This window comes from Perca flavescens, unplaced genomic scaffold (genome assembly GCF_004354835.1).
Source record: "Perca flavescens isolate YP-PL-M2 unplaced genomic scaffold, PFLA_1.0 EPR50_1.1_unplaced_scaf_1, whole genome shotgun sequence".
Classification (NCBI taxonomy): domain Eukaryota; kingdom Metazoa; phylum Chordata; class Actinopteri; order Perciformes; family Percidae; genus Perca; species Perca flavescens.
The window spans coordinates 404,953-417,621 of NW_021166514.1; the positions used below are offsets into that span (position 1 = coordinate 404,953).

The window sequence follows — 12,669 nt, forward strand, 5'->3', positions numbered from 1 at the left end:
TACATTTCGGGCTACACTCAAAACATTCGGGGCTGAAGCCCCAGCAAAATCATCTGACGCCGCTCCTCCTAAAACCGGGACATTTTAGCGTCCCGACAGGGTTTTGTCGGGACTCTGGACATTAACTTCAAACCGGGACGTATGGTCACCCTACTCTAAGTGTGTGTGTGTGTGTCTCTGAGTGAGTGTGTGTGTGTGTCTCTGAGTGAGTGTGTGTGTGTGTGTGTGTGTGTGTGTCTGAGTGAGTGTGTGTGTGTGTGTGTGTGTGTGTGTGTGTGTGTGTGTGTGTGAGAGGCGTGCAGCAGCAGGAAGCAGCAGGTTATCTCGGTACTCCGGCTGTCTCTGTCCGTTTGTGGAGGATTTCAGGTGAAGCAGCCAGAAAGAAAAGTTTCACACTCAGCTGTCCATCAGACAGGAAACTGATCTCAAACTACTGACACACCCAGAACATCTAAAACACCTAGAACACCCAGAACATCTAGAACACCCAGAGCACCCAGAACATCTAGAACACCCAGAGCACCTAGAACACCCAGAACACCCAGAACACCCAGAACATCTAGAACACCCAGAGCACCCAGAACACCCAGAGCACCTAGAACACCCAGAGCATCTAGAACACCCAGAACATCTAGAACACCCAGAGCACCTAGAACACCCAGAACACCCAGAACATCTAGAACACCCAGAGCACCTAGAACACCCAGAATATCTAGAACACCCAGAGCACCTAGAGAACCTAGAACACTCAGAACACCTAGAACACCCAGAACATCTAGAACACCCAGAACACCAAGAACATCTAGAACACCCAGAACATCTAGAACACCCAGAATATCTAGAACACCCAGAGCACCTAGAACACCAAGAACATCTAGAGCACCTAGAACACCCAGAACATCTAGAACACCCAGAACATCTAGAACACCCAGAACATCTAGGACACCCAGAACATCTAGAACACCCAGAACATCTAGGACACCCAGAGCACCTAGAACACCCAGAATATCTAGAACACCCAGAGCACCTAGAGCACCTAGAACACCCAGAACATCTAGAACACCCAGAGCACCTAGAACACCCAGAACATCTAGAACACCCAGAACATCTAGAACACCTAGAACACCCAGAACATCTAGAACACCCAGAACATCTAGAACACCCAGAGCACCTAGAACACCCAGAACATCTAGAACACCCAGAGCACCTAGAACACCCAGAGCACCTAGAACACCCAGAACATCTAGAACACCTAGAATATCTAGAACACCCAAAGCACCTAGAACACCCAGAACACCAAGAATATCTAGAACACCCGGAGCACCTAGAACACCAAGAACATCTAGAGCACCCAGAGCACCCAGAACATCTAGAACACCCAGAACACCCAGAATATCTAGAACACCCAGAGCACCTAGATAACCTAGAACACTCAGAACACCTAGAACACCCAGAACATCTAGAACACCCAGAATATCTAGAACACCCAGAGCACCTAGAACACCAAGAACATCTAGAACACCCAGAACACCTAGAACACCCAGAACATCTAGAACACCCAGAACATCTAGAACACCCAGAACATCTAGGACACCCAGAGCACCTAGAACACCCAGAATATCTAGAACACCCAGAGCACCTAGAGCACCTAGAACACCCAGAACATCTAGAACACCCAGAGCACCTAGAACACCCAGAACATCTAGAACACCCAGAACATCTAGAACACCCAGAACATCTAGAACACCCAAAGCACCTAGAACACCTAGAACACCCAGAATATCTAGAACACCCAGAGAACCTAGAACACCCAGAACACCCAGAACATCTAGAACACCCAGAGCACCTAGAACACCCAGAATATCTAGAACACCCAGAGCACCTAGAACACCCAGAGCACCTAGAACACCCAGAACATCTAGAACACCCAGAACACCTAGAACACCCAGAACATCTAGAACACCCAGAACATCTAGGACACCCAGAGCACCTAGAACACCCAGAATATCTAGAACACCCAGAGCACCTAGAGCACCTAGAACACCCAGAACATCTAGAACACCCAGAGCACCTAGAACACCCAGAACATCTAGAACACCCAGAACATCTAGGACACCCAGAGCACCTAGAACACCCAGAACATCTAGGACACCCAGAGCACCTAGAGAACCTAGAACACTCAGAACATCTAGAACACCCAGAACACCAAGAACATCTAGAACACCCAGAACATCTAGAACACCCAGAATATCTAGAACACCCAGAGCACCTAGAACACCAAGAACATCTAGAGCACCTAGAACACCCAGAACACCTAGAACACCCAGAACATCTAGAACACCCAGAACATCTAGGACACCCAGAGCACCTAGGACACCCAGAATATCTAGAACACCCAGAGCACCTAGAGCACCTAGAACACCCAGAACATCTAGAACACCCAGAGCACCTAGAACACCCAGAACATCTAGAACACCCAGAACATCTAGAACACCTAGAACACCCAGAACATCTAGAACACCCAGAACATCTAGGACACCCAGAGCACCTAGAACACCCAGAACATCTAGGACACCCAGAGCACCTAGAACACCCAGAATATCTAGAACACCCAGAATATCTAGGACACCCAGAGCACCTAGAACACCCAGAACATCTAGAACACCAAGAACATCTAGAACACCCAGAACACCTAGAACACCCAGAACATCTAGAACACCCAGAACATCTAGAACACCCAGAACATCTAGGACACCCAGAGCACCTAGAACACCCAGAATATCTAGAACACCCAGAACACCTAGAGCACCTAGAACACCCAGAACATCTAGAACACCCAGAGCACCTAGAACACCCAGAACATCAAGAACACCCAGAACATCTAGAAAACCCAGAACATCTAGGACACCCAGAGCACCTAGAACACCCAGAACATCTAGGACACCCAGAGCACCTAGAACACCCAGAATATCTAGAACACCCAGAGCACCTAGAACACCCAGAGCACCTAGAACACCCAGAACATCTAGAACACCCAGAGCACCTAGAACACCCAGAGCACCTAGAACACCTAGAATATCTAGAACACCCAAAGCACCTAGAACACCCAGAATATCTAGAACACCCAGAGAACCTAGAACACCCAGAACATCTAGAACACCCAGAACACCTAGAACACCCAGAACATCTAGAACACCCAGAACATCTAGAACACCCAGAACATCTAGGACACCCAGAGCACCTAGAACACCCAGAATATCTAGAACACCCAGAGCACCTAGAACACCCAGAACATCTAGAACACCCAGAACACCTAGAACACCCAGAACATCTAGAACACCCAGAACATCTAGAACACCCAGAACATCTAGGACACCCAGAGCACCTAGAACACCCAGAATATCTAGAACACCCAGAGCACCTAGAGCACCTAGAACACCCAGAACATCTAGAACACCCAGAGCACCTAGAAACCCAGAGCACCTAGAACACCCAGAACATCTAGAACACCCAGAACATCTAGAACACCCAGAACATCTAGGACACCCAGAGCACCTAGAACACCCAGAACATCTAGGACACCCAGAGCACCTAGAGAACCTAGAACACTCAGAACATCTAGAACACCCAGAACACCAAGAACATCTAGAACACCCAGAACATCTAGAACACCCAGAATATCTAGAACACCCAGAGCACCTAGAACACCAAGAACATCTAGAGCACCTAGAACACCCAGAACACCTAGAACACCCAGAACATCTAGAACACCCAGAACATCTAGGACACCCAGAGCACCTAGAACACCCAGAATATCTAGAACACCCAGAGCACCTAGAGCACCTAGAACACCCAGAACATCTAGAACACCCAGAGCACCTAGAACACCCAGAACATCTAGAACACCCAGAACATCTAGAACACCCAGAACATCTAGAACACCCAGAACATCTAGGACACCCAGAGCACCTAGAACACCCAGAACATCTAGGACACCCAGAGCACCTAGAGAACCTAGAACACTCAGAACATCTAGAACACCCAGAACACCAAGAACATCTAGAACACCCAGAACATCTAGAACACCCAGAATATCTAGAACACCCAGAGCACCTAGAACACCAAGAACATCTAGAGCACCTAGAACACCCAGAACACCTAGAACACCCAGAACATCTAGAACACCCAGAACATCTAGAACACCCAGAACATCTAGGACACCCAGAGCACCTAGGACACCCAGAATATCTAGAACACCCAGAGCACCTAGAGCACCTAGAACACCCAGAACATCTAGAACACCCAGAGCACCTAGAACACCCAGAACATCTAGAACACCCAGAACATCTAGAACACCTAGAACACCCAGAACATCTAGAACACCCAGAACATCTAGGACACCCAGAGCACCTAGAACACCCAGAACATCTAGGACACCCAGAGCACCTAGAACACCCAGAATATCTAGAACACCCAAAGCACCTAGAACACCCAGAACACCTAGAACACCCAGAATATCTAGAACACCCAGAGCACCTAGAACACCAAGAACATTTAGAGCACCCAGAGCACCTAGAACATCTAGAACACCCAGAGCACCTAGAACACACAGAACATCTAGAACACTCAGAACACCCAGAATATCTAGAACACCCAGAGCACCTAGAACACCAAGAACATCTAGAGCACCAAGAACATCTAGAGCACCTAGAACACCCAGAGCACCTAGAACACCCAGAACATCTAGAACACCCAGAACATCTAGAACACCCAGAACATCTAGAACACCCAGAATATCTAGAACACCCAGAGCACCTAGAACACCCACAGAACCTAGAACACTCAGAACATCTAGAACACCCAGAGCACCTAGAACACCCAGAACATCTAGAACACCCAGAACATCTAGAACACCCAGAACACCCAGAATATCTAGAACACCCAGAGCACCTAGAACACCAAGAACATCTAGAGCACCTAGAACACCCAGAACACCTAGAACACTCAGAATAGAACACCCAGAACCTAGAACACCCAGAACATCTAGAACACCCAGAACATCTAGGACACCCAGAACATCTAGGACACCTAGAACACCCAGAACATCTAGGACACCCAGAGCACCTAGAACACCCAGAATATCTAGAACACCCAGAGCACCTAGAACACCCAGAGCACCTAGAACACCCAGAACATCTAGAACACCCAGAGCACCTAGAACACCAAGAACATCTAGAACACCTAGAATATCTAGAACACCCAAAGCACCTAGAACACCCAGAACACCTAGAACACCCAGAACACCTAGAACACCCAGAATATCTAGAACACCCAGAGCACCTAGAACACCAAGAACATCTAGAGCACCCAGAGCACCTAGAATATCTAGAACACCCAGAGCACCTAGAACACCCAGAATATCTAGAACACCCAGAATATCTAGGACACCCAGAGCACCTAGAACACCCAGAACATCTAGAACACCAAGAACATCTAGAACACCCAGAACACCTAGAACACCCAGAACATCTAGAACACCCAGAACATCTAGAACACCCAGAACATCTAGGACACCCAGAGCACCTAGAACACCCAGAATATCTAGAACACCCAGAACACCTAGAGCACCTAGAACACCCAGAACATCTAGAACACCCAGAGCACCTAGAACACCCAGAACATCAAGAACACCCAGAACATCTAGAAAACCCAGAACATCTAGGACACCCAGAGCACCTAGAACACCCAGAACATCTAGGACACCCAGAGCACCTAGAACACCCAGAATATCTAGAACACCCAGAGCACCTAGAACACCCAGAGCACCTAGAACACCCAGAGCACCTAGAACACCCAGAGCACCTAGAACACCTAGAATATCTAGAACACCCAAAGCACCTAGAACACCCAGAATATCTAGAACACCCAGAGAACCTAGAACACCCAGAACATCTAGAACACCCAGAACACCTAGAACACCCAGAACATCTAGAACACCCAGAACATCTAGAACACCCAGAACATCTAGGACACCCAGAGCACCTAGAACACCCAGAATATCTAGAACACCCAGAGCACCTAGAACACCCAGAACATCTAGAACACCCAGAACACCTAGAACACCCAGAACATCTAGAACACCCAGAACATCTAGAACACCCAGAACATCTAGGACACCCAGAGCACCTAGAACACCCAGAATATCTAGAACACCCAGAGCACCTAGAGCACCTAGAACACCCAGAACATCTAGAACACCCAGAGCACCTAGAAACCCAGAGCACCTAGAACACCCAGAACATCTAGAACACCCAGAACATCTAGAACACCCAGAACATCTAGGACACCCAGAGCACCTAGAACACCCAGAACATCTAGGACACCCAGAGCACCTAGAGAACCTAGAACACTCAGAACATCTAGAACACCCAGAACACCAAGAACATCTAGAACACCCAGAACATCTAGAACACCCAGAATATCTAGAACACCCAGAGCACCTAGAACACCAAGAACATCTAGAGCACCTAGAACACCCAGAACACCTAGAACACCCAGAACATCTAGAACACCCAGAACATCTAGGACACCCAGAGCACCTAGAACACCCAGAATATCTAGAACACCCAGAGCACCTAGAACACCCAGAACATCTAGAACACCCAGAGCACCTAGAACACCCAGAACATCTAGAACACCCAGAACATCTAGAACACCCAGAACATCTAGAACACCCAGAACATCTAGGACACCCAGAGCACCTAGAACACCCAGAACATCTAGGACACCCAGAGCACCTAGAGAACCTAGAACACTCAGAACATCTAGAACACCCAGAACACCAAGAACATCTAGAACACCCAGAACATCTAGAACACCCAGAATATCTAGAACACCCAGAGCACCTAGAACACCAAGAACATCTAGAGCACCTAGAACACCCAGAACACCTAGAACACCCAGAACATCTAGAACACCCAGAACATCTAGAACACCCAGAACATCTAGGACACCCAGAGCACCTAGGACACCCAGAATATCTAGAACACCCAGAGCACCTAGAGCACCTAGAACACCCAGAACATCTAGAACACCCAGAGCACCTAGAACACCCAGAACATCTAGAACACCCAGAACATCTAGAACACCTAGAACACCCAGAACATCTAGAACACCCAGAACATCTAGGACACCCAGAGCACCTAGAACACCCAGAACATCTAGGACACCCAGGCACCTAGAACACCCAGAATATCTAGAACACCCAAAGCACCTAGAACACCCAGAACACCTAGAACACCCAGAATATCTAGAACACCCAGAGCACCTAGAACACCAAGAACATCTAGAGCACCCAGAGCACCTAGAACATCTAGAACACCCAGAGCACCTAGAACACACAGAACATCTAGAACACTCAGAACACCCAGAATATCTAGAACACCCAGAGCACCTAGAACACCAAGAACATCTAGAGCACCAAGAACATCTAGAGCACCTAGAACACCCAGAGCACCTAGAACACCCAGAACATCTAGAACACCCAGAACATCTAGAACACCCAGAACATCTAGAACACCCAGAATATCTAGAACACCCAGAGCACCTAGAACACCCACAGAACCTAGAACACTCAGAACATCTAGAACACCCAGAGCACCTAGAACACCCAGAACATCTAGAACACCCAGAACATCTAGAACACCCAGAACACCCAGAATATCTAGAACACCCAGAGCACCTAGAACACCAAGAACATCTAGAGCACCTAGAACACCCAGAACACCTAGAACACTCAGAATACCTAGAACACCCAGAACATCTAGAACACCCAGAACATCTAGAACACTCAGAACACCCAGAGCATCTAGAACACCTAGAACACCCAGAACATCTAGAACACCCAGAACATCTAGGACACCCAGAGCACCTAGAACACCCAGAACATCTAGGACACCCAGAGCACCTAGAACACCCAGAATATCTAGAACACCCAGAGCACCTAGAACACCCAGAGCACCTAGAACACCCAGAACATCTAGAACACCCAGAGCACCTAGAACACCAAGAACATCTAGAACACCTAGAATATCTAGAACACCCAAAGCACCTAGAACACCCAGAACACCTAGAACACCCAGAATATCTAGAACACCCAGAGCACCTAGAACACCAAGAACATCTAGAGCACCCAGAGCACCTAGAATATCTAGAACACCCAGAACACCTAGAACACTCAGAATACCTAGAACACCCAGAGCACCTAGAACACCCAGAACATCTAGAACACACAGAACATCTATAACACCCAGAGCACCTAGAACACCCAGAACATCTAGAACACCCAGAGCACCTAAAACACCCAGAACATCTAGAACACCTAAAATACACCTAAAACACCCAGAACATCCTTAATGTTCCCTGCAAGAAAAGCAATGTTACTTCTATTTAGGTTTAGGGTTACAAATGCACACACCCCAGGGCTCCAATTTGAGAGTGTGCGACTGAATTTTACATCCAGTTGCACATTTGCGACCAGTAAATTTGCCCCCTTTATTTACATGTTAAATGTTTAAATTTCGGTATCTGAGAGCGCGTAAACAAACACACTCTCACACACACACAGCTGCAGACGGAGTAAACTATGTGGGCTCTGCAGTTTTGTTGAAGTCACAGTGAGTCACGGAAATGTTGATAAAAGTGGTTTCAAGTGTAGTTACAGTTTTACATAACTTCACGCAGACAGCGTTTGCTGCGATATGATATTAATGGTGAGCCAAAAGCAGTCGCTTTTTCAGTTGGGTGCCACTGTGCTCCTAGTGAAAAAAGTTAGTCTGGAGCTCCGCACCCAACCCACGCACTCACGCACCCACGCACCCACGCACCCACGCACGCAGACGGAAGAGGAGGGAACTATCTGGTAAATCATCAAAGACTCATCTGAGTGAGACAACAAACACAGCAGACAGGAAGTCCTACCAAAACAAAAGACTTTTATTTTCCAACAACAAAATTATTACAGAGTTCAAATGTGTGTGTGTGTATCTGTGTGTTTCTGTGTGTGTGTGTATCTGTGTGTTTCTGTGTGTGTATCTGTGTGTTTCTGTGTGTGTGTGTGTGTCTATGTAGGTTTAGTGAGCAGCTGACTGGAGAAGTCGTACAGATCTTTATTGACCTTCTTCAGAGTCTGAACTTCTTCTTCCAGTTCGGCGACTCGAACCTTCGTGTTCTCGCCGTCTCCAAACACCGACTGAAACACAGACATTGGTAATGTTATTACACTGTGTCAGACTGTCTGTGGTGTGTTTTAATGACAGCGAGTGATGCATTGTGGGAGTTTTTTTTTTTATCAGCCGTTAACAGTGGTGTAGTCTAATGCAGTGTTTCTCAAATGGGGGTACGCGTATCCCTAGGGGTACTTTGGAGCACTGCAGGGGGTACGTGAGATTCTTTAAAAATATGTCATGCATAATAATAAATAAATAATAGTTAATTCATTTAGTAATGTATTTTAAACATTTGAAGTAGCATTTAAATGTTTTTCTGTTACAAAGTTGTTGTTTAGTCAATCAGACAGCGCTGTAATGTTCCTCTTTATACAGGGCTTTTTTTTCCCAAAAAAATGCTTTGCGCTGGTCAGGGGGTACTTGGCACAGAGAATATTTCACAGGGGGTACATTACTGAAAAAGGTTTAAGAACCACTGGTCTAATGTATTCTAGTGGGGGGGGCCATATCAAAAAGTGGGGTCTGGCTGTCCTCCTCCAGGTATATTTTATATAATGTAATATAAAGCAGTAAGAGGCTTTCACATCAGGGACCTGAGTCTGGATCACACACGTTGACCCCAAAGCAACGAGGACTAAATAAAACAGGCTCCTTATGTTAGTCTTTAATGTGATGAAGGGAGGGTGCTGGTGTTAGTGTAGGCGGAGCATTGGGCCTGGTCACTACACACACACACTACACACTACACACACACTATGGCTACGCACTAGACACTACACACTACGTACTACTACACACACACACTACGGCTAAGCTTCACAAACGTGAAGTGCATTGTGGGATTGTTTCAGACAGCAGAGATGTTGTCTCACCTTGTCCGTCACGGCGTTCATCAGAGAGTTCAGCCTGTCAACTTTCTGCAGGTACGAGTCCTCTTCCTCCTGAAACACAGAAACATTTCAAAATAAAAGACTTTCTGCAGGTACGAGTCCTCTTCCTCCTGAAACACAGAAACATTTCAAAATAAAAGACTTTCTGCAGGTACGAGTCCTCTTCCTCCTGAAACACAAAAACATTTCAAAATAAAAGACTTTCTGCAGGTACGAGTCCTCTTCCTCCTGAAACACATTTAAAAAAAAAAGACTTTCTGCAGGTACAATAAGGTGCAATAAAAAAGGACATGCAAAGGAAACCCAGAAGTCCTTAGGGAGGCTCGACGTTTTGGGTTTCCCACAATTATTCTACAAAACCTAACTCTTTGGAAAAGGGACAGAAAAAAGGAACAAATTGAATTAAAGCTGCGAGCAGTGATGGACGGGCCCTCGCACCTCGGCGCGCTTCGGGGTTAACGGTGGACGCCGCTCCTTGCGACCGTGCATTCGCGTGGCACTCAGACGCCGCAAATAGTCAACAATGAAAAAGGAACTGCTGAAAAGGGCAGTGGCTAAAGCATAGGGGGTGGGTCAAACCATCACCAATGAAGAAGGAAGTCTCTGCTGAGTTCAATGATACCTCACACAAGACTCTACCTTAGATGGGTCAGCATTTATGAAAGGGGGCGTGGCTTAAACATAGGGGGCGGGCCAAACCATCACCAATGAAGAAGGAAGTCTCTGCTGAGTTCAATGATACCTCACACAAGACTACCTTAAACGGAAATCAACGGCGGCATCATTACGGCGACCAGAGTAGCGCGCAGAGTGCAAGCGTAGGGTTCGGTTCCCTGGGAAAACATTCTAAGGTTCAGCAGAAACCCAACCCCGTCAAAAAGCCCAATATTTAGCCCAATCAGAAGCTGAGTCCTGGATTTGGTGCATCCATAATAAAGAAACAGTTAGGCAACAGTAGGTCAAAAAAGCGTCAAAAAAGGTAAGAACCGGGGATGCACCGAATCCTTTGGTGCATCCCCGGTTCTTACCTTACAGGTGAACAGGAATCGTAGTCCGCGAGTCCCGCAGTGTAACAACGTAAGCGTGCTCTGGCCCTGAAGGTTTTACGCTGCGTCTGGTCAGCAGTTTATTGATGCACAGTGAGACACGTTCAGACTCGAGTCTGTTCGGTTTTTCCCGTGCCGTCGTCAGTCTGGAGGGCTGTCACAGTTCATTTTGGCCGGCCTGACATGTTCAGTCGGAGGGGGGGGGCAGTTGGGACTCACCTGGACACGGGGAGCAGGATGAGGTGACTAGAGTCTCAAAATCTGACGAAAATCTGTTAAACTGACCTTTGTAGATCTGAAATGAAGACAGATTCATCAACTGCACGGCCTATTTCTCTCTTCACATGTTCTCAGAAACATGTCTCAGTGAACTCTTTTAGTCCAATTTGAGATCAGATTCTGAACGGCCGCCATGACAGTCTGGCTTTGAATTTCCGGAGAAAACGAACCCATGTGACGCATTTGTCCAATCAGCTGCCGGTTTTCATTTCTTGGGCAACAATACAGAGTAGCGCTGCCTGCTGTTATGGACACTATTACTTTTCTCAAGTCGGTGTCTCCTCAGTGTGTCCCGAGGCAGTTTGTTGGACCTCGGGGACCCGACTGATCATCTCGACTGGCTTTTCTGTCAACGGTCGGCTGTCTGCTTGGTGTGTCAGCACCTTAAAACTGACGCTTTCCACTTCCTGTTGCTGCTGACTCAGCTTCCTGTTGCTGCTGACTCACCTGTGTGTAGAGTCCAATGCGGACGCAGACGTCCGCGGCCTCGGCGCCGTCCGCGGTGTGTAGGTGGCGGCTGAAGCGCGGCAGCGGGACGGCCGGCCGGCTGTCGGGCAGGAACATGTTCGCCGGAGCCGGCATGATGATGGCGTTAGTCACCGCACCTGCACGCACACGCACACGCACACGCACACGCACACACACACACACACACAAAGTGATGTCACACAGGATTACATTCATTCCTCTGAAGATTAAAGACAGTGGAGCAGCAAACTGGACGCTGATTCAGCGAAGCGATCCCCAGAAGAGAGATCACTGAGCCGGCCGCGGCAGGATAGGCAAAGGCTCCGGGCACCGGCAGTCCAAATCAGGACAGAAAAGATGAGAAAAATAAACACCAAAAACTTTGAAGAAAGCATCACAAACATCAAAAACAGATGAAAAAGTTGAAAGCCAAAAAAGCAACAAAAACTTGTAGGAAATAAATATTAAAAACAGCTGGTAACGTGGTCAGAGGCGGCTCTGATTATAACAGATCTCACATCTTTACATTTTATCTTGAGGATTGAAAAATTATGCCATGACGAGCGGTTTATGTAGTATTTCTACTTCCTGTAGTTTTTGAAATCTCCCAACAACCTTTTTATCAGCAGCTTTAATTTCTCCGAACATGAAAACACACAAAGTGTTCAGAAGATCCGCTGGGAATAAATCTGCAGCGAGCTTTTAGACCCAAACAAAGGAAGTGCATTTGCAGATTCTCAGCAGGAAGCCACAAAGACC

The 12,669-nt window shown here is 47.2% G+C and overlaps 1 protein-coding gene across 1 annotated transcript in view; it reads right to left on the minus strand.

Annotated features, from left to right (window-relative positions):
* Window positions 1-8,973: 8,973 nt before the first annotated feature.
* The window catches only part of wdr18 (WD repeat domain 18), a 32,324-nt gene continuing 28,628 nt past the window's right edge, over window positions 8,974-12,669 (minus strand). The window contains exons 8-10 of the mRNA XM_028572505.1: window positions 11,890-12,047; window positions 10,100-10,168; window positions 8,974-9,250 (exon numbers count right to left, since the gene is read on the minus strand). Of these exons, the coding sequence (XP_028428306.1) occupies window positions 9,122-9,250; window positions 10,100-10,168; window positions 11,890-12,047 (356 nt within the window). The 3' untranslated portion in view covers window positions 8,974-9,121. The remainder of the gene's footprint in view (window positions 9,251-10,099; window positions 10,169-11,889; window positions 12,048-12,669) is intronic.